At 45.0% G+C, this 22,504-nt stretch overlaps 1 protein-coding gene across 2 annotated transcripts in view; it reads left to right on the top strand.

The window, feature by feature from the left end:
* The window catches only part of ELAPOR1 (endosome-lysosome associated apoptosis and autophagy regulator 1), a 550,309-nt gene that overhangs the window by 385,672 nt on the left and 142,133 nt on the right, over nucleotides 1–22,504 (top strand). For both annotated transcript variants that reach the window (XM_069633660.1, XM_069633661.1), the window contains exons 9-12: nucleotides 303–480; nucleotides 2,910–3,038; nucleotides 4,908–4,998; nucleotides 18,442–18,547. In XM_069633660.1, coding sequence (XP_069489761.1) covers nucleotides 303–480; nucleotides 2,910–3,038; nucleotides 4,908–4,998; nucleotides 18,442–18,547 — 504 coding nt within the window. The remainder of the gene's footprint in view (nucleotides 1–302; nucleotides 481–2,909; nucleotides 3,039–4,907; nucleotides 4,999–18,441; nucleotides 18,548–22,504) is intronic.

Raw genomic sequence — 22,504 nt, 5'->3', positions numbered from 1 at the left:
ACAGTGAGTCAAACACCCCTGGGATATGCCACAGCTCTATCTGAGAGACTGGAGAGAGGAGTGTTCTTGGCAGAGAAGGAAAATATTCATGCAGTATTTTACCTAAGAGCAGAATGGTGCTTTGTACATCTTTACTTTGCCATTTTGTTGCCCCGTTGACATGTTTTTATCATGTAATTTTATATTTCTGCTGCCATGGTAACCATTTGAGCGTTGTCTGTCCTTACAAAATAGAAAATATTAATAATAAGGTTAATAATCATGATGTCGCTTTGTACTGTCTTCTCATATTTTCTTCCAAGACTCAAATGATGTACAAATGGATTGAGCCAAAGATCTGCACCGAAGAAGCAAAAGACGCGGTGAAGCTCCCTGCCTCGGGAACCAAGACGCGATGTCCACCGTGCAACCCGGGATTCTTCCAGACCAACACCAGTGTCTGCGAGCCCTGCCTGTATGGGTCATACTCCAATGGATCGGGTAAAGTTACAGTGACTGGTACTGTAGTGTTGTGCTGGTGAGCACTGCTGTGCTCATGAGGCATTGATGGCCAGGCAAAGCATCTTCTGGTCTCATGAAGGAGATACTGGACCTCCCCATGATCTACCTCCAGAGCAGGGGCAGTAATACTGACATGCATTTAATATCTCCATTATACAGGGGCCTGAAACCTTTGACTCTACAGATGCTTCGGCTGCAACTCCCATGCTCACTCACATATTGACAATGCTGGCTACGGCTGATGGGAGTTGTGGTCCAACATTGCTTGCAGAGCCCTGCCATTGTATAGTATTCAAATGGAAAGCCTTGGGAAAACGTTTGCTTCTTCCAATAGGAATAAGGTCTCTTATTATTCTGTCCGGTAATTGTGGCTCTTTGGGACCAATACTTGATGATGGGTTGGACAATACCTGTTGCATCAGGATATTAAATGAATCCGAAGAGTATTGCTTCTGTCAAAATTATATATGAATATATATTGATGTGGGGCTTCCTATGGACTATGCAGCCACTCTTATCCCTCGCCCTAAGATGAGGATATTAGAACACTAAATCTGTTTTGTACTGTGTTGGGACCAAGGTGACACCTGCCATGTGCGGAAGAGCCTAAACATAATGTATGACATCATGTCCTTTACCACTGCCATCACAGACGGGACTATGGAATCTTGCCTTTGTTTTCTTTACTTCTCAGCCCATGCAGTCGGTAGAGTTTTTGTATTTAGACCTCCTTGCATGATAAAAAGAGAGAACACATATCTTAAGAGATGTCCGTGCCTCTTCCCACAGATTGCTTTTCTGACAAGGCTATCGTTGCGCAGCACCTTTCCACCTTTCCTAACCTTCCAGTGACTTCCAAACACAACACAAGTAATACCAGAAAGGAGAGGCTCATACCAGGAGTCTGCAACATGTGGCTCTCCAGATGTTTTTTACTAAGACACCCATGATCCCCCACCATTCACTATTCTGGCTAGTACTGATAGAGGCTGTAGAACCAAAGGTTGCAGACCCCGGACTAATACATTGTAAACAGCAAAACTTAATGGCCGCTCGGTGCAGGGAAATGGTGGTGCTTTGATAAATGGCTTGGTAGAATGTCCTCTTCCATAGTTAAGAAAGGACTGTACAGTGGTAACAGAAGGAAAGTCCACTTCCGTTCCACTCAGCTTCTGTATACAGGATTCGTGCTGCTGACTGCCACTGCCATGGAGGTTGTCTCATGCTGGCCCAAATGCCAAGGGCTCCCATCAGCAACAAGCAATACATAGGGAAGTCGAGGAATCTGTGTTCACTGCGCCGCCCATAACTGTGCTGACGAAAATGTTGACGCCAATTACGGCACAGTGCAGTGATCAAATAGATCACCTTTACCTGCAATTGTCCAACCGCCAACCCCCACCCCACCTGCCTTTACCGCGGTGCACTTATGTGTGTTTCGCCAACTCCCTTGTACCCATGCAGCGTAAGTTCCTCCCACTTACGTGGGCCGGTGCTGACGCATCTCAGTCTTTTTTTTTCCTGTCCCTGCTTGCCGTATTGGCAAGCGAGGGACACCCCTGCAACCCTCGACTCCTGTTATTGCGACCAAGCAGAGTGTGGGACAACCCTGCAACCCCCACTCTGCTTGGGCGCAGTAATGGGGGTCAGGATTTATGAAGTGCGCAAAGATGCAGTTTTCCTACTGGACGACATTGTAGGGTCGCAGTACTGGTACGATTCCGAAGTCGAGGACATCAATAGAAGGATTCTGCCTTTTCACATCATGTCCATGCTTAAAGCCCATTCCTTCCAAACACAAGGAACTTCAAGAAAATGAGTGACACAAATGAGGGATACAGTGATTGGCAGGCAATGAGGATTGATGTGATACTTGAGGAATGTAGACTAAGCCAATCAACAGGCCCCCCATCGCTTTACAGGCAGGTTTAATATGTTATTCTTAGGAAGCTCAGCACCTCACATAAAGATCCTCCCATTCATGCATCGCTGATGATCTTTCGGACATCAGTCACTGAGCATCTTGAGTTGGAACCAGCTGTTGATGGATGCTTACTAAGTCAGCACGTTCACCTAGCCTCTCTGAACTCTCTTTATTGATATATGTTTCTTCACACATTTTTTAAAAACAATTTGTGTTGAACACTTTCTCAAACTATAAGGCAAACATTGATGCAGAGTCACTGGAAGTTCATGTTGCAGGCAAGCAGTATGAAATAATTGGATCAACGGGAAGGAACTATACATACTATGCACCAAAACACTCTAACAAGACTACAGATGTCCTGTAAATCCATGCATTCAGTATGAATTCCTTTAATGGCATTTCAGCCCAGTGAAAGCAAGGTAGCTATGACTTGTCAATTGGAAGCTCTCTGTGATAAGCCCTGATTTTCGTTCCTTTGCAGTTTGCATCCCTTGCCCTGTTGGGACAGAACCCTCCCTGGGATATGAGTATAAATGGTGGAACACCCTCCCGGAGAACATGCAGACCAACGTCCTCAATGGTTTCAACTTGCAGTACAAGGGGATAACTGGTAGGAATGTGATTTCTGGAGCCTCGAAAGCCTTAAACATATGCCTAAAGAGACTTTGGTGTTGTTGAGTTATACACATTCAGGGATTGACCACTATTTTGGGGACTATCTTTATGGTCAAGCCTTTTTATTCTCCCTGTCCTTTCCTTTCTTGCCTTCCCAAGCAAACTTGGAAGCACATTTTAGAAACAGAGAACTGCAATACAAAACAGAAAGGAGGAACTCTGATAGGCTATAATCACACTAGCTACTGCTGGCAGACTTTGCAACAATTGCAACATCTGTGCTTGCAAAAGTGAGTGTTGTTGGTGTAATTGATCAGCTCCACTTGGCTTCCTCCTACCAAATTTACTGTGAGATGGCTTTTGTTGGTTGAGGTTTTAGTGCTGGTTTTGTGCTGGTCTTAGACGAGTAGCCAGGTATTCAGCTGTCTTCCCAAGGTCACCTGGTCCTCTGTGTGAAGGCGTTTGGGTCAGGGCGCTGGGACTGGGAGTTTGGGCAGTGTAGTTCCAGAGTTTGGTTGAGAGGAAGGAGCAGGATAATTCCCTGTGGCATATCTTATTGAAGCTTGATACCACTGCGAGGGCCTTATTGTTCGAATGAAGCGCTCTTGATCTTTAGTTTCCTTGTGATGGATTCTGGACCCCTGTCCTGGAAAGCATGGTGGGAATGCACAGTGTTTTAGGCGAATCCTCCATTTTAGTGTGAGCCTGTGGAGTCTTCAGAGTGCTGTACTCATTTGCTGCCTTGATTTGGACTATTTGCAGCCTCTTGCGTTGCTATTGTGGGAGCCTTAGATAAAGGCGGGTGGCATAATCTAGTCTTGAGAGTACATAACTCCCATTCGGTGCGTGAAAGTCAAATAGCACATGACGCGTGGGGTAATCCGAAGCTGGAAGAAGCAACTCCTTGCAATCCTTTAACCAGACGTTCCAGTGTAAGGTTGCGGGCCAAAGTGAATTGAAGATTTTGGATGGTTACTGTAGGCAAAGGGCTACTGACGGATCTTCAGGCCAGGGGATTGGCATGGCGGAGTATCTTGGCGTGGGTCCCAAATCAAAAGCTCAGTTTTGGTTGGGTTGAGTTTGAGTCTCCCTTCATCCAGCAGTGCAAGTGTGTGAGGGATGTGCTGAGATCCGGTGGGTTAGTTTTGCGGTTGTTTGTGAATTTGTAGATGATTTGCTTGTCATCTAAATTGTTGAAGCATTTAAAGCCCAAGTTGTTTGAGTTTCAGGAGTGGGGTCATGTTGAAATGGAGCGGCCAGAAATTGGATACCTGGGGTACTCCGCATGTCGGCCTCAGAGGATGTGATCTGAAAGGGGCCTTGTCTTTTGCTGCTCTCCTCCCGGTCAGGAATGAGGTGATCCAGCATAGAAAGATTCCTTTTAGTTCTTCGTCTCCTATATCTTTTAGGAGGCTCTTGTTCCTGATTGTGTCTAAGGTAGCAGAAGCTATTTGGTCTGGTTGACTTCTGTTCTTTTTGTGTGTCAAGCATATATAATCTTCAAATCAATACAATTTTTCCCGTGTAGCCAATACAGGGACTGAATAGCCAGAAAGATATGCTCTAGTATGTTGCGGCCCAAATTCACTTACGTGAAAATCTGAAAACAAGGCGTCCTGGGGATATCTACTATATAACATCAAACCAACCCGTCCTCACATACTATGTAGCCATGAAAGCCTTTCTATAACCTAGGGCAGAATTCATCAGTTTTATGTGTACCGAGGTAAGTCAGGTGTCCTATTGGGACGGGTAAGGCATAGGCTACCCAGTAGATTTAGTACATACATGTATTTTTCTTAAAGTTTATACATCTCTTTTGTTTTGATTTTATAACACAGTGTCTCTTTCTTTTCTGCTCCAGGGTGGGAAGTGGCTGGCGACTACATTTACACTGTGGCTGGTGCCTCTGATAACGATTTCATAGTCCTGTCATTGACTGTCCCTGGATTCAGGTAGGATCAGAAATGGTAGCCGCGGTGCAAACAATCATGACTTTTTTCATCCGGGGCATCATTGACTAAGCCAATATTCCCAATTGAAGAGTCCTGATAGTGTGCACACTAATGATCGCGTGGATATAAAACGATGCAGGGAGTGTATATACTGAGAGCATGCAAGCACTGTACTGGCACACAGGGTTCATTATTTATTATTATTTATCTTCTTATTATGCGCTGCAGCCCACAGGCATCGGTTCATGGCACATTACCGAATTTAACATGTGCCCTTTATTCCGCAGACATCAGTGAAACAAACCTGGACATGCACAAATAGACTCTAGGAGGCGTCCAAGTGTCCCGTACTTTTAGATGATATGATATGATAGATTATTTATAACGCATGTAATACCCAGAGGATTCTAAGCGCGGACCCACGGATCGAACCTGTGGTGCTCCGTGTCGTCTTGTTTCCAAGGCGAGCACATTTCCCCTGAGCTATCCTCCCGAGATGGTGCATTCCAATTTATTTTTCAAAACACCATGAGGTTATTTTCTCCTTTCCTGCTGGAAACAGAAGTCAGATGCTTAACATTTAAAATGCAAATCTCTGCACAAGCGTAAAGGATGCTGTTGTAGTAGTAGTAGTAGTAGTAGGAGTAGTAGTAGTAGTAGAAAGTTTGGTTCGGGAGCACAAAACGTTCCCATAAAAACAACACCAATAAACAGCATAATTACAAGTCAACACAGACAGAAAATCCCATCATTAAAACCATCAAACATTTTGCAGATACAAGAAAAAACTTTGCATCAGATTTTAATAAAGGTTTCCAGGCATATTACGCATTCCTTAAAAATGATAGTAAAGCCCCGCCCACACATGGTGAATCTGCCCGTAAGAGATAACGTAAACCAGGTCCATACTGAAGGGATCCCTGGCCCTGCGAGAGTGGCCTGAGCGCGCGACCTCTGATAGGCGAGAATGCGCGGCAAAACAGTAGAAAATGGGCCAGGTCTTCCATGGATGCATCACAGAAAATACACGGTTGATTCTCATTACCAGGCCGCCGCCACTGCTCTCAGAGGAATACAATTAAAACTGGCCCTTTTAATAATGTACTGAGAAAGATTCTGAGCCCATTGCAAATACTTTGGGAGACCTGAGCCCGCAATGATCATATGCTTCCTATTGGCCGGCCTCATGATCTCAGATAACTCCCTTTCATCCAGGATATGGTGGTGTACCCAAACATTCACAGACTTCAAAACATTACAAGGCATGACATCTGTCATATTAAAACATTGAGCCACGTCCACTTCCGCCAGCATAGCTTTTACATGCCTGCGCCAGGGAATCTCCAGATGAGGGTCCCTGCAAACCAGATAGTTAATTACCTCATGAGTCAGAACAGCTTCACTGTTCCCCCAACCACTGGGCCAATGACTGGCAGGCTGAACAGCAATGAGATCACTGAAAAACCTACAGTCCAATTCCAGGTGCACAGTGAAATTTGGAGCCGATCGAGGAAGCCCTAATACTCTTTTAAAAAAGGTGTTCTCCACCACATGGACGGGCTCAATATTACTATATCCTCACAGCAGTATGCCATACCTAGCAACAGAGGTAGCTTTCCCACTGTACATTTTGAGCACCAGTTCAACCGGTTTTGCTTTAAACATGCCCGTTGCTCTGGCCACCCTACCGGTGGTCTGGTTGAATCTTACAGTCTGCTCATTAACATGGGCTTTAGGACTAAGGTTCGAAGAGAATCTGACCCCCAGATAGTCAAAACTATACAATCCAGAAATCAGCACACCCTTGATGAACAATGCTTGGAATTTGGGTGGACGCTTCCCCCTACTATTCCGTCCCCCTCGCCAAGGGAAGAGGACAGGAGCCCCTTCCCCATCACAGAAGCCAGGATTACAGCTGTTAGCTGTGCGGCATCATCCGAGGCACATTACAAGGCCTGCCTGACCTTGTCTCTTCGCCCTGCCTGACCCCAGCATGCCGGGCGCTTCGCGGCGCAAAAACGAGGCTGAGCCTCGCATTTGAATCCAATTTCCCGCCGGCAGGCGGATCCGACGGCGGCGCACACAAAGGCCACACAAAGGCCTGTTCCTGCGCCTGTTCCGAGCATTCTGAGCCTGGGCCAGAGACGCTGCCCCTCACCAGATCCTTCCTGAACACCATCTGAACATTCTGACCACAACCATATAACTGCCCAGGGCATCCGTTAAATCCTGCATTTACCGATGAGGCGCCATCGATGATCCATCACAACCTTGCACCCCGTATATCCAGTCGGCCATGTGAGTAAACTGTCACCCAATCCTAGGCGCTACCTAACGCACGATGCACTACTCTGGACCTAGATGCTGCCACACTGCATCATGTGCTGCATTTGATTTGTGTTGTGCCCTATGGTCGCTAATAGACCTCATTTGATTTGTGTTGTGCCCTATGGTCGCTAATAGACCTCATTTGACCTGTGTGTGCCCTATGGTCGCTAATAGACCTCACTTGACCTGTGTTGTGCCCTATAGTCGCTAATAGACCTCATTTGATCTGTGCTGTGCCCTATGGTCGCTAAGAGACCTCATTTGATCTGTGTTGTGCTCTATGGTCGCTAATAGGCCTCATTTGACCTGTGTGTGCCCTATGGTCGCTAATAGACCTCACTTGACCTGTGTTGTGCCCTATGGTCGCTAATAGACCTCATTTGATCTGTGCTGTGCCCTATGGTCGCTAATAGACCTCATTTGACCTGTGTGTGCCCTATGGTCGCTAATAGACCTCACTTGACCTGTGTTGTGCCCTATGGTCGCTAATAGACCTCATTTGATCTGTTCTGTGCCCTATGGTCACTAGTAGACCTCATTTGATCTGTGTTGTGCCTTAGGGTCGCTAATAGACCTCATTGACCTGTGTTGTGCCTTACCTGTAGTCACTACTGCACTCTTGCTAAAAACCTATGAATTTCACTGCCCCCACCATCAGAGCCAAGCCACCTACAATGGCCACATTTAGAGGCGCCACTCTAACTATGGCTACCCTCCTCCCGTTGCTCCGCGCCCACACAACCACACCACTTTACCCAGACCTACTATCTCCAATAGAATGGATAAACAGATTCGCCCGCCCACCTTCACCATGCATACCCTGTCCCACACCCCTTAGAAACACAAGACTAGGTTCTCGCCTTGTTGTACCCTCTACCACATGCCTGAACGCAGCCCCACTGACCATAACTAGAAACGATAGACTCAGCTATCGTACGAATCCTGTCACAAAATTCACTAGAATGCTCACCAATCAGACTACGAACCCCAAGCAGCCTACCTCACTTTCTGAACTCCCACCCAGTCACAACCCTACTATACCGCACTCGCCACCACACACGAAAACTAACCCTCCACAGACTTCTATCAAGGGAGCCCTCATCAACGCTCGCTCATTGGTTTCCCACGCGACTGATGTCGCCGACATTATCTCCACTAACCACCTAGACTTTATGGCCATCACGGAGACATGGCTCCACCCAGCAGCCGGTCCCACAATAGCGCTAGCCACTCCAGACAACTCCAACATCATCCGAGCTCACAGGAAAAGTGGAATAGCGGAGGAATAGCAATTATTGCAAAATCCACCCTCAACATCAGAGAAGTAACCAGCACAACCCTACCTTCTGCCGAACTACTATCTGTCAAACTCCCATTATCTGACACACAAACCATCTTGCTCCATATTATATACAGACCCCCAGGACCCCCTTCTACCTTTGAAGAGGATATCTCTCTCCTACCCACTACCAATTTGAAACCGAAATCCCAAATCATCATTCTGGGAGATTTCAACCTGGGACTCAACGACCCTAATGACAACCAAGCCACTTCCCTAAACGACACGATTACTCATCTAGGCTTCACCCAACACATTAACCAACCTACATACACAAAAGGAAGATCCTTGGATTGGCTTGCAGATGCTAATTGCAACCTTTCACTGACTGACATCACACCCTGTGCTTGGACTGACCATCATCTCATTACCTTCTCCTTACCCAGATCCCTACCATCTATCACACAACTCACAAAGTTACCTCAAATAATCTCCAGAAACAACCACAACATCACTATAGAGAACTTCAAACCTCTTCTCGCGCCTATCAGTAAAGCTAATCTACCCACGCAAAAAAACAACCAGCAGCCATAGTAGACCTATATAACAAGACTTTAGAACTAGCCCTTAACCAAATAGCTCCTCTCAAACAACGAAAAGCCAAACCTATTTCCCATTCCAACAAATGGTTCTCAGCAGAATTAAAAGCTCTCCGCAATATTAAAAGAACTGCAGAAACTAGCTGGAGAAAAGCCCCTTCTCTCTCCACTAAAGACAAATTCGCTTCAGCTGCCTCCACCTACACATCCGCCATCTTAAATGCTAAGAAAGAGACCTACAATTTGAGAATACAAAATGCCAAATCTGGCACCAAAGAACTTTTTCTCTATACTAAGAGAACTTGAATCACCACTGCCCCCTACAGAGGACTGCATCAAAGACAAGGCCTGGTGTAACAATATCCAGCTCGCCCTTGCTAACGAAAGTGCCCTCCTACAAACTAAGATAGAAGCAAAAAAAGCTAGCCTTGCCTCTAAACAGAACCCCAGCAGCAAAATTAACCACACTACCCCTATCTGCCCATCTTACCACTTCTCACCAGTCACAGAAGAGGAAGTAATCAAGATAATCGCCAGCCTCAAACCATCCAACTGCAAAGGTGACATTTGCCCAGCCTGCGTCATCAAAGATGGCGCTAATGAGTTAGCCCCTCTCATCACCTCTCTGATCAACTCCTCCTTCAAAAACTCAGTGGTCCCCAACAACCTTAAAGAAGCGTGGGTCCTACCCCTGCTCAAAAAACCTAACCTAGATCCCAACATTCCCACAAATTACAGGCCCATCACCACAGTCCCATTTCTTCTCAAAATCTTGGACAGGGTAGCCTATCTCCAAATACAACAACATTTGGAAGATAACAACCTCCTAGGCCTGCGACAATCCGGCTTCAGACCAAGGCACGGGACTGAAACTGCCCTCTTGGATCTAAAAATCCAAATGGATGACGCCAAAGACAAGGGCAAACTGGCCATTTTGCTCTTGCTGGATCTCTCTGCTGCCTTTGATCTGGTTGACCACCAGATCCTCACTCAACACCTCTCCTCGGCTGCTGCATTCTCCCAGAATGCCACTAAATGGATCCAGTCATTTCTGTCTGACAGGACGACTAGAGTCTTCACCCCCACTACGGCTGCCGTCCCTATCCCAATCACATGTGGAGTGCCACAAGGCTCCTGCATTTCTCCCACACTTTACAACATCTTCACAAAGCTCCTATTTGACCGTCTTGACGATCTGGGTGTCAGCTACACTAATTATGCTGACGACACCCAGGTCCTCATCACGCTCACTGGTAGCTATGAGGAAGATGTTGCAAAGCTTAATGATATCTACTTAGAAATCCAAGCCTGGATGGCCACACACAGTCTTTGCCTTAACGACGATAAGACAGAATTGCTTATCGTAGGCTCCCAGGCGCGCCTCAACAAACTGGACCAAAGGTACCATTCCTTTACTATTGATGGCAACATCATAAAAGTCTACAAAGAGGTTAAAACACTAGGTGTATACCTCGATTCTACCCTATCACTAAAGAAACAAATAAACTCTACCATCGCAGCTACCTCATTCACCAATAAATTGATCAATGCCTGCAGGCCTTTTCTCTCCACCTCTAGCTGCCTCACCCTATCTAGAGCGCTGATATTGTCTAAATTAGACTATTGCAACACACTCTACTTAGGCACTACCACTAAAAACTTGAATAGACTCCAGATCCTGCAAAATAATGCACTAAGATGTGTCCTCAACCTCCCGCGCAAGGCGCACATATCTACGGCTAGAAAAGAAGTCCACTGGCTCCCGATCCGTGACAGAATTAAGCTAGGAACAATGGTCATCACCCACAAGTGCCTATCACACACTGCCCCACGGTACCTTTCTGACAAATTTTCTAGACACTGCCCCATTAGACCCACCAGAACACCTTACCTACACCAACTAAAGATCCCGAATTATAACCTAAAAACAGCAGGGGCTCCAGTTTTCCAGTGCTCGCAGCACAATGTTGGAACACCCTCCCCACTACAATTAGATCGGAAGCCGCATTCTGGCCATTCAGAGTCATGGTAAAATCATGGCTACTAGCCTAAGCACCCAGATTCTCACCGTCATGACCTGCTAGTCGCCGCTCTCCACCTGTAGTAATGTTTACTCTACCTACAGCATAGTCAGGACCAACCTATAACCCGGTCCGCATTATCCACTGTAACTTTTATTCCTCATTCCATTTTCTCTGTACATACTTTTCTTTTCTTGGTATATTCTACTCTTGTATGTAAGCACTCAGAGCTTGCACTAATGTACGCTCTGTCTGTTTTAATATGATGTTCGTGCAACGATATGTAACCCTGCTGTACACATGATTATGCGCCCAGTTACCTGAGGGCTCGGATGCGCTTTATAAATAAACAAACTAAACTAAACTACTGCAGACCATGATGGCCGATTTTTGAGCATTGACCTTTAGGTCCAGTGCGTCCATGAATGAAGAATAATCATTGATGAGACGCTGCAATGCTCAATGAGTATGGGCCAGCAAGACATTATCACCTGCGTAAGCCAGAAGTGGCAGAAGCCTATTGCGGAGCGACATCTGGAGTAGATTTAAGTGGTCAGATAAACCATTAATGTACAAGCAGAAAAGCAGGGCGGCCAACATGCAGCCCTGAACCGCCACACCCGCCACTTAAAAAAGGGCAGAACACCGTCCACTCCTCACACAGGCCACCATTGAAAGATGCAGCCTCTCCAGGAAAACTACCAATGCACCTGGGCAGTTCATGGACCTGAGCACACACCAGGGATTCTCACGATTGACCTTATCGAAGGCGGTGCTCAGATCGACGAAGGCAAGAAAAAGGTGCCCCTCCTTGATGTTCATTGTGTGGGCCACAACCAAACAAAGGTTCAAAGACTACTCAGCAGTTCCAAGACATGGTCTAAACCCCGGCTGGATGGGAGAAAGAATGTTACTGTACTCCACACAGGATGCATTTCTCTCACCTTGCCCCAGAGTCAGTTGTTCTGAATACCTTTCACAATACACTCTCTGAACTCTCAGCAGCGGTCAATCTTACCTGAACTTGTTGAACTTGAATAATACTGACATACGTGCTTTGTAAAAATGGTCAAATATTATTTATTTGTCTTGCCTTCCTGGAAATGAGACAAACTGCTCAGTTGTGCATGAACTGCCTGAAGAAGGGGCACATGTATTTCTGGAAGCTTCCAAAGAGAAATATTAATTAGGCCTATAAAGATAGCATCCTTTCCAGTTGTATTTATTTGTATTTATTTGACATTTATATAACTCTTTACTCCAAAGCACTGTAAAGAACACACTAATAATACAATAAAATTAAGTTTACAGACTATACAAAATTACCAAGATTTACATCAAGAGTGAAGAGATGGCTCTTAAGAGTAGTGTGAAATAGAGAGTAGGAGGTAACAGAACGAAGAGAGAGGGGAAGAGCATTGCAGTAGAGTGGGGCAAGCAACGAAAACAAACAAAACCGTGATTGAGCACACATGGGAGAAGAACTGATAATAGAAATTGAGACTGAGAGTGAAGTGAACTAGAGGGAAGATAAAAAGAGACAAGAGATGAAAGAAAAGGAGGCACACAGCCATAAAGAGGCTAAAGACAATAGAGAGGAAATTGAATTTAAGGTGTAAATGAAAAGAAAGCCAACCAAAAGACGATAAGGACAGTGAAACAGAGTCACGGGGAGAGAGCAAATATAAAAGACAAATGGAAACATTGAAAACAGATTTTAGAGGAGCTAAGTGAGAGATGCCTTATAACTTGCTTATTTTAATCCTTTTTCAGAACTGCAGTAATAATATGATGGGCGCCCGCTGGAGTTCCCTGTGTTTCAGTGAATAATCTAAAAAAAAACAAAAACATTCCATATACGGCCTTTCTTGTAGAATGTACCACTTCTTATCTTCATCACTGCTCCTTAATATGAATGTATTCTAATAGCAATGGTGACAAACTATTCAAGTGAGAAACAGTTATGGCAGGGGTGCTCAATAAAATAGGGCCTAAGCCTTGGATGTGGCTATTTTCAACTTTTCAGTGAAGAATGTAGAGAGGTTACCCTCTGACTTGCTTTTGGGCTGGGCATTGTTGATGAGGGAAATGCTTGCCTTTTTTAATATTTACTTCATATAGCAGAAAGCTGACCAGAAAAAGGAACTATTACAACAAACGCAGGGAACGGCAATGGGGGCTACTTTATCCCCAAGTATAGCCAATCTCTACATGGAGGCATTTGAAAAAGGCATCATCTATATGGAAAACAACCCCTTTAAAGACAATATCCAAATATGGAGAATATATATAGATGATGTGCTCCTAGTATGGAATGTTTCTGTAATCAGTGGTTTCTGTATTGGAACACTACTTTTTTCCAGGATCTTCCAGTTTCGAAAAAATGATTTTTCTAATTCTGTTAGACTAGTTGCTGTATGTATTTGCAAAGGCTATACCGTCTTTTTTGTTTGTCATTGATTTCTGCTGGTATTCAAGTAGAGCTTCTCTGTTATTGTTGTCTACTCTCTTCATCTCTTTCTTCGTCAAACTCGTTGGGTATTCTCGGTTTTGCAGATTTTTTCGCAGTTTCACTCGATTAGTGCTATTCCGTTTGAGCCTCAAAAATTGCCCAAAAGGGCAAATTGTAGCGTATGTGTACTGGATGGAAGCTTTTATAGTGGAGAATAGCATTCCGGTCTGTGGGTTTTTTTTATATGGTTTTGCATATAATATTCTGTTTGCTCTGTCAGCTTTTATCGTGATGTCGAGGTAGTTTATTTCATCCTTACTGTAATTAGAGGTGAACTTCAAATGCTGATTTTGCTGATTTATCCAAGCAATAAACTTTAGCATTGTGTTTTCATCCCCCTTCCATACCGGGGGCCTCAGTGCTCAATAGGTAATACAATTGGCAATGAAGAAGACTGGCACCAGGAATCCCATTCAGACCTTAGTTTCGTATAATTGAATTGGCAGAATACAATGGAAGGGGAAGGCAAATAATGTATAGCTGGGCAGACTAACATGCAAGATAAATGCAAATGATACACAACAAGGCAGAATAATATATAGGGTCAATGCAAATGATGTACAGCAAGGCAGGATAATATGCCAGGTGAATGTAAATAATATAAAGCAAGGCAGAATAATATGCCAGGTGAATGCAAATGATATCAGGAAAGGCAGGATAATATGCCAGGTGAATGCAAATGATATAAAGCAATGCCAGGTGAATACAAATTATATAAAGCAAGGCAGAATAATATGCTAGGTGAATGCAAATGATATAAAGCAAGGCAGAATAATATGCCAGGTGAATGCAAATGATATAAGGCAAGGCAGAATAATAGCAGCTAACTCTGAGACCAGTCAGATAATATAAAATAAGCATTTACATAGTTCCTGTGGCGGAAATGTTAAATCAGGTTGACTATTACATAGGTGGAATAAATGTTGGCAGTTTAAAATATGCTAGGTATATTCTGAATTCAGAGGCAACTGAAACTGTTCAGATATAACACTGTTTACTTCAACCACTAGAAAATTCCTGAAACAGCACACTGTATTTTTATCAAAACAGGGAATAGGTGTCACTGTGTATTATAAACTGCATTATATAGTTCACACAAGGAAAACACAACTATCACATATATGTAGCCTAGAATCCGTATGCTAGGGAGTTCAATAGCAACATTCATATTTTCCAAAAATAGGAAGCAAGTGACCCACCCACAATAACCACTTATTATTCACCTGCAACTTGAGTATTGATGTTTAGCACTTGGGGCTTTTGCAATAACTTCACTTATTTACACTGGGCCTCATTCCGACCCTGGCGTTAACCAAGGCGTTATTAGCGCCTTGGTTGACGCCGTTATCACTCCGACTCCGCCATGGTGAATGGCAGAATTACCGCCCCATTCCAAGGTTGGCGGGGGAGGTAATTCCCCATTCACCATGGGCCCTTCCCCATTCCCATTTTTGCCCCATAGGGCTCAATGGGAATGGGGAAGGTGCTAATTATGGCACCGTAAATTACGGTGCCGTAATTAGTTCCAAGGTCCCTTTGCGGGTTGTTTTTTTAACGCCTGCAAAAAGCAGGTGTTAAGTTCCAACCCGCAAAGGGAACTCGGAATAGGGCGGTAAGGGTTTAACGGCACCGGTCTCGTTACCGGTGACCATTAACCCTTGTCGCCCGACTCGGAATGAGGCCCACTGTCTTTTAGAGACATGTGTTGTTTATCTGAACAGTACATAAGGGGAAAATACGGGCTGGGTGAAGGGCCAAGGTGCTTTGGGAAAGTTTGAGCAGGGATTAATTTGGATTTGGGTTGTTTTACAGTAACAAATAAAACCACGGCTGAAAAAAACGTTGCGTTTTTGCTTGAAAATACTGTTTAGTTGTTACAGTAAAACAACCCAAACCAAATACATTACCTGCTCCCCCCCTTACTTACCTTGTGGCAGCAAATTTAGCTGTTTACCGCCGACTCACTGTGACCCTGCGACACCTGTTCCCATTCATTTCCGTGATCGGGAACCTTTGACGCAGGGTCCTTTTCTTTTTTTAAAACTTTATGCGAACGGCTGCTGGGGACACCCCTGCCGACATTATAGTGAACAAGGGTGCGGGGGACACCCCAACAGCAGAGGCAGTGTTGTCAATCTTCTACCTCTCTCGTCTCTCCGGTTCATGAGCATTGTAGCTGCAGCAGCTCTCTCACAGTCTGACGTGCCTTGCGGTTAAGCAGGGGACACAGCTGTTGCTGCAGAGTACCCACAACAACAATCAAATCTGGGTGCAGGATATGACGGGATCAGCATCAATGTCTCATGGCAAGGCCTACTTCAGAGTATGGGCTGCAGGAACAGGTTAGTCTGGAAAAGGGTCTGTGGAGCACAGGGTGACTCAGCAACAGGTCCCTATAGAAGGGACAGGATAGACACAACACACAAGGGAAAGGCTCAGCTTTTAAAGAGTTTGGAAATATACCAAGTGCAGGTTTAGGGGGGTTCAGAAAGGATGTACCAATTCATAAACCCAGGGTGATGATGTAATAACTATACAATTGTGACACAAGGCATATGACTGGAATGTAGAAAATTTGTGAAAAACAGTGAAATAAAAATAAAAATCATTTAAATCTTAACATGGCTAGCCAAGGAACACAGTGCTTTATGAAAAAAAGTGAATACATTTTTTTAAATGTCCACACATGCCGAGTGCTCTTCCTGGGCAGGTCAGGTGGGTGGAGGGGGCAACCTCCGCCAGGTGCCAGTAAGACTGGTAAAAAAAAACATGATGTTAAGTATAAGAGAACAGGATGTAGGAAGCAAGATTTGCAACATGGCTTTTGACTGAGGAGACCTTGTGTCTCCAATCGATTTCTTGTTCTGAACAGAGTTCCTGCTTTGTGGACTCATTGGGCCTCATTCTGAGTTGCACGGTATCCCCTGCGCTAACTGCACCGGGATACCACCCAAAGCTATTAGAGTTACCACAACTCAGTCTGGCGCAATTTACGCCGGATCCAGAGTTGCGGTGTGGAGGTAAATCCCTGTTTCCATAGGGTCCATTGGACCTAATGGGGTTTCTTGGCGCTATTAGCATCGGCACAATTAGCGCTGCGCTAATAGCACAATAGCGCCGAAAATGGGAAGAAATGGGAGATATTTACCTCCAGCAAAAAGAAGGTAAACTCACACTTTGTACCCAACTCGAGAAAGGGTGGAGCGGTAAATGCGGCGGTAATAGCGTTACTGACGCATTTTACCATTCCACACAACTCATGATGAGGCCCATTGTCTATTAAACACATTGCAGCTTTTGAAGCACACTGTTCTCATCATTCTTCTGATGTGAAAAGACACCTAATGGTTCGATTGTCACCAGCTCCTAGTGCGGGCTATCCTGGCTGCAGTTTTAGACCGTCTGTACTTGCAGGCTGCAGTATGTCCAGCCTGTCAGGATCTGGGGATCCAGAGCCCACTGCCACTGTGCTGCAGATCTACTGTTCGTACCACCACCATTCTGCTGGGGGCTACCTACGTTAAAGGGAACATATATAACGTTCAGCTTTTGAAGGCAAACAAATGTATTTTAAACACATGGCGAGTTGTTTTTTTTTAAAACTCTTTTATGTAAGCAGTGCTTGTGATAGCACAATGTGGTAGGAAAACAATGTTTTTTTGGAACACAATTTAGAAATATCTTTTGGTGACCAACAGAGGCAGACCAGCAGCTTATGCCTTGGGATGAAAGGTAGGGCAAAGGCTTGGCCAGACATTACACTGCCCCCTCGAGACCCTATCAATTCTTCCAACCTTGCCCTCTGGTCATCACCACTCACAAGCAAATGTACATGAAACATTCAGACGACTTTTGCCATGGGCACTCTTTAAGGATATGCATCACATTTAGAAGCGTTAGGTCCAAAACACTGAGGTGTTTACCTTTATATGCATAGCATCTTTGTAAGACATTGGTAGCCAGGTTTCACCTACAGAGGTTGCACAGTGAGGCAGAAGGAGCCATAGATATGTAACCCTGTTTATGGTGTTCAACTGGATCCATGTACTCTTCATGGTGCTTCTACCTACCTCACTGCTCTTTCCAAACCAATATTTTCAACTTCCACACTCATAGGCAAGATACTGGGCCTCATTACGAGTATGGAGGTAGCCATGCCGCTAAAAGCTAAAAGCGGCATGGCTACCTCCATACTGGGTTCCAGGTCCGGGTCCCGCAAAAGGGGACTTACCGGGCCATTCCGACCTTGGAGGGCCCGGTAAATCCCTTTCACGGGACCCGGACCCGGTACAACCCCCATTCCCATTTGAGCCCCCATAGGGCTCAATGGGAATGGGGAGGATGCTAACAACAGGCCCGTTAATGACGGGCCCGTTGTTAGCATCCTGGTCTGCTAGCGGGACCCGCTAAGGACCAGTGGTCTGACCAGGCGTTCCTTAGCGGGTCCCGCAGCAGTCCTCGTAATAGGGCAGCCCGTAATGAACAGTGCCGGTCCCGTACCGGCACCGTTCATTACGTTGCCGCCTGCCTCCTAATGAGAGCCCCTGTCTCATTTGGGCATTAGAGGTGGCCGAGGTATTTAATTGTTTGTCTACTTTGTCTCATTGAAAAGCACCTCATGACGTAATTCCTCTCAATGTGTTATTGCAAGCTAGGCACCCCATGTTTCCAGGCTTGGTCCTAATGCCGGATTTGCCTTTGCAGCCCCCCTTTCTCTTTGACTGAGGACGTGGAGAATAAGGAAGTGGGTCGCATCACCTTTGTATTCGAGACAGTCTGCACCAGCAACTGTGAGCTCTACTTCATGACGGTGAGTGAAGCTGCGCTGTACACTCAGCCTCAAACTGGACGAAGTTACCTATTGATGTGGATAATGGAAATAAAAATAGGATGAAATATGATGTGTTTTTTAGCAATGACTCAACCAATATGAATGCTGAGGTTAGCATATGGGATAAACAATGGTTGTAGTCCCTATAGAAACTCTATGCAAGCAACGCACAGTCTGTGAGATGGTCAGTTAATTGTTTATTATTGACAGCTAATTGAGTGACACATCATAGACTGAACATCATTTATTCATGCAATAAAATAGCAGATGAAATTGCCACCTTCCGCATACCGACAATGTATTGAAAAAATGCTCTATCAAAATGTTTCTATGCAGTATATGCATATTATAAACATTTATATGAAATCATTCAAAAACATTTCTAGAAGCAATACTACCATAACAGCCCACCAAACCTTTATTGATGATATCTTATTTGCATATTGAGTGTCCTATATGTATTGATGTATTTAGACATGTAACTGTTGTATAACATATAGCATGCCACTGAGTTACCAACTCACAACCCAAGTCATGAGTTGATTCTTGGCCCAGTCTATCACCGGCAGTGAGGCGTGGCGATGTTGTCAGCAGTGAAGGGTGCGGAGAGAGCCTATGGAGCGGTGTTGTCAGCATTGAAGGGTGTGACGAGAGCCTGTGAAGCAGTGTTGTCAGCAGTGAAGGGTGCGGAGAGAGCCTATGGAGCGGTGTTGTCAGCATTGAAGGGTGTGACGAGAGCCTGTGAAGCAGTGTTGTCAGCAGTGAAGGGTGTGGCGAGAGCCAGAGGAGCGGTGTTATCAACAGTGAAGGGTGTGGCGGGAGCCTCTGGAGCAGGGTTGTCATCAGCGAAGGGAGTGGCGTGAGCCTCTGGAGCAGGGTTGTCAGCAGTGAAGGGTGTGGCGAGAGCCTCTGGAGCAGGGTTGTCATCAGCGAAGGGAGTGGCGTGAGCCTGTGGAGCGGTATTGTCAGCAGTGAAGGGTGTGGCGAGAGCCTGTGGAGCGGTGTTGTCAGCAGTGAAGGGTGTGGCGAGAGCCTGTGGAGCAGTGTTGTCAGTAGTGAAGGGTGTGGCGAGAGCCTGTGGAGCAGTGTTATCAGCAGTGAAGGCTGTGGCGAGAGCCAGTGGAGCAGTGTTGTCAGCAGTGAAGGGTGTGGCGAGAGCCTGTGGAGCGGTGTTGTTAGCAGTGAAGGGTGTGGCGAGAGCTTGTGGAGCAGAGATGTAACCCAGTTCCTTTTCTTGAGTGGGCGGGTGTGGTTCCGGTAGCAGTGAATTAAGTGGCAACTGTCCCCTCAAATAGGCTTCTTTTCAGGATTCTTTTAACCAAACACAACATAGTCCTTCTATGTTGTCATTTCAGCTCAGGTATCACTGCAGTCTGATACTTTTTTCTTCCAAGATCCTTGCATTGAAATATCGATTAGTTGGGCAGGATGGCGTTTTTTTAACTGTAGGTTTCATCCTGAGAGGAATGGTTCTATGCTGTTTCACCAACTATGTTTGCTAGCGCTTCGCCCCGTTTCTTCTTTTCCTGTTTTTTTGTTCAAACTTTGTGGAGTGTCAGTGGGAGGGTCTCCCCATACCATCCCTCTCCTGTGCACCAATTCATCGGTGCAGCCACCTTCCACCCCATACCGCTGTCACTGCCCCCCCACGTTCTTTGACTGGGCCCCATTCCATATCACCAACTATGCCCACCCACGACCTCTTAATTAACATGTCGTCGTTCACTTACCTTTGTCGTCCCTGCTCCATCTTACTGTCTGTCCTCTTCTGCCACACCCGGAAGCACTCATACGCCGACCATACGCCGACTATCGACTCCGAGAAAGGACTTATAGTGTTCGGCGAATCCAGTGTTCAAAATCCAACCATGAAATAACCAGCCGTAGTCAGTGTCCCACGTGATACTGAACGGAATATAACAGAATATTATTATTCACAGGGGTTTCTTGTGCTTTCCCCTAAGGGCAATTCTTTGCTAGACGGGAAGCTGTGAAGTTCTTCAAATACTTGTGAGATCAGGTGCGTCTTCCTGAATCCCAGAGAGAGCTTGGACACTCGGATCTGGATCGACTGGAGATCTTAAAGTTCTTCCTTGAGAGCTTGAAAATAGACTGGAAACCCTACGCCACTTGTTACTAAATTGTCCAGCAACAAAGACAACAGGCGAACATTTTTTGCTATCACATCTTTCGGGATCTTACACAAAAGAAGAGGACCTCTGGTGGGGTCGCTTGATCAGCGGAGAAAGGACCACCTGGACAATTGCCACCACTCAGACTCTCAAACACATTCTGTCTCTGTGATGTAAACGCTGGGTTCTTGAGCAACTAAGAATTCACAGCGACCTCAAGGACTCAAATTTACTCACCTACATTATTTCCTGCAACCATGTTCTTCTTTCTCCTTGCTTCATCTACTTCATCTTTCTTCTTCTTCTTCTTCTCCTTCTTTTTACCTTCTACATATGTTGTTCTGTTTTGTTCTCAGCAGTTTTCTTCTTCTACATTGTTTTGTAAAAATCATTAAATTGATTAAATCAAACAAATAAATAAATAAAATAGACTGGTAATCCAGGCAGAGAGAAACTGCTCTGTGGTCACTTCTGGATGATGCTACTTTGGAGCAAAGGCTGGACCCTTAGCATAATTTGTTGAAAGACATATTTAGGAGAGGTGGTGGGGCAGTTTGCGTAATTTGCCATTTGTATTGCTTGTTAATGTCAGCACTGAATCCTTAGGTCGGTGGGAGCTCCACTTGTTGCTGAATTGACTACTGGCTGCCAGTGTCATCTCGGCTCATGGTGGCAACCCACAGAAAGTCAGGTGAAGACACATCTGTCCATATGCAGTGAAACATACTGCAATGCAATGACTCCCGAAGAAACAATTTCTTGTGAAACACTCATTGACCCACCTTACTTAAGTCTACATGCGTAAAATGAATACACTTACCGTGAACCTCGCAAATGATTTTCATGGCATGTACTGATTGCAATTCTATACCCACGAAGGTCCAATTACTGTCCTTGGCACAGTGAGGGGGTTTGTGGTACCATGTCCTCTGCCTCATGAAGCATAATCCTGCTCCAGCAGCACTGGGGAAACAATTTATTGTAGGCCAACAGGGAAAAAATGTGGTCAATACTCCAAGCAAAGTTGCCTCACACCTGCAGACTGTGGGGACAGAAATGGCCTGACCCAAATAATTATGTGAAATCTAAACTAGTTCCAGGTGTCATAAGGTTCACTTTATTTGTTATGTTATGTTATGTTATGTTATGGGAGTTTTGATAAAGCGCAGCTATTACTGGAAGGTATGTTGGCACAAACTTTATTGGACTGGATAAGAGAGAGATGTTAGTGACTGCATTCATTCTGGTTAAATAGGTTTAAAAAAGTGCTACAATTGTGAGGAAGGCATGGTATCAAGCAGTAGAGACAGACACAATGGATACAAGTTTCAAAAACCTTTATTTAAAGTTTAAGTTGGGTTGGTAAATTTCCTAATTAGCCCTAACTCTAACATCGGAGTAATCTCGACCATAAAACAAATAAAAAATATGTCCAAGTCCGCCTGGTCAAAATAAAAAGGCTTATACTAAGAAAACCTAACCTTGCCCTCCTTCTCATTGATAAATGTGTTAGGGGAGTGCAAAAGGACAATAGTGTCTCAAAGAGTTATGTCAGAATGGCTTCAGCGCCAACTCCCTTCCCCAGGTTCAACCGCACGGGTTCTAAAGAGTCTCTTAAAAAAACAAAGGATAGGTGGATGGCACAATTCTATCAGTCTTGTACACTTTGGCTTACTGGTATAATTCAACAGTTCACTCTTAGGCTTCCGTCTTCTGGTAGTCCAATTAATTCCTTTAGGCTTTGCCTGCCTTGCCATCAATATTCAGTCTGCATTCACTTTCTCAATTTCTCACAGTTCTGCAC

This window comes from Ambystoma mexicanum, chromosome 13, assembly GCF_040938575.1.
Source record: "Ambystoma mexicanum isolate Mex_15411 chromosome 13, UKY_AmexF1_1, whole genome shotgun sequence".
Classification (NCBI taxonomy): domain Eukaryota; kingdom Metazoa; phylum Chordata; class Amphibia; order Caudata; family Ambystomatidae; genus Ambystoma; species Ambystoma mexicanum.
Note: the sequence above shows the minus strand (reverse complement) of the source record. Positions and strands in the feature narration are given on the sequence as shown.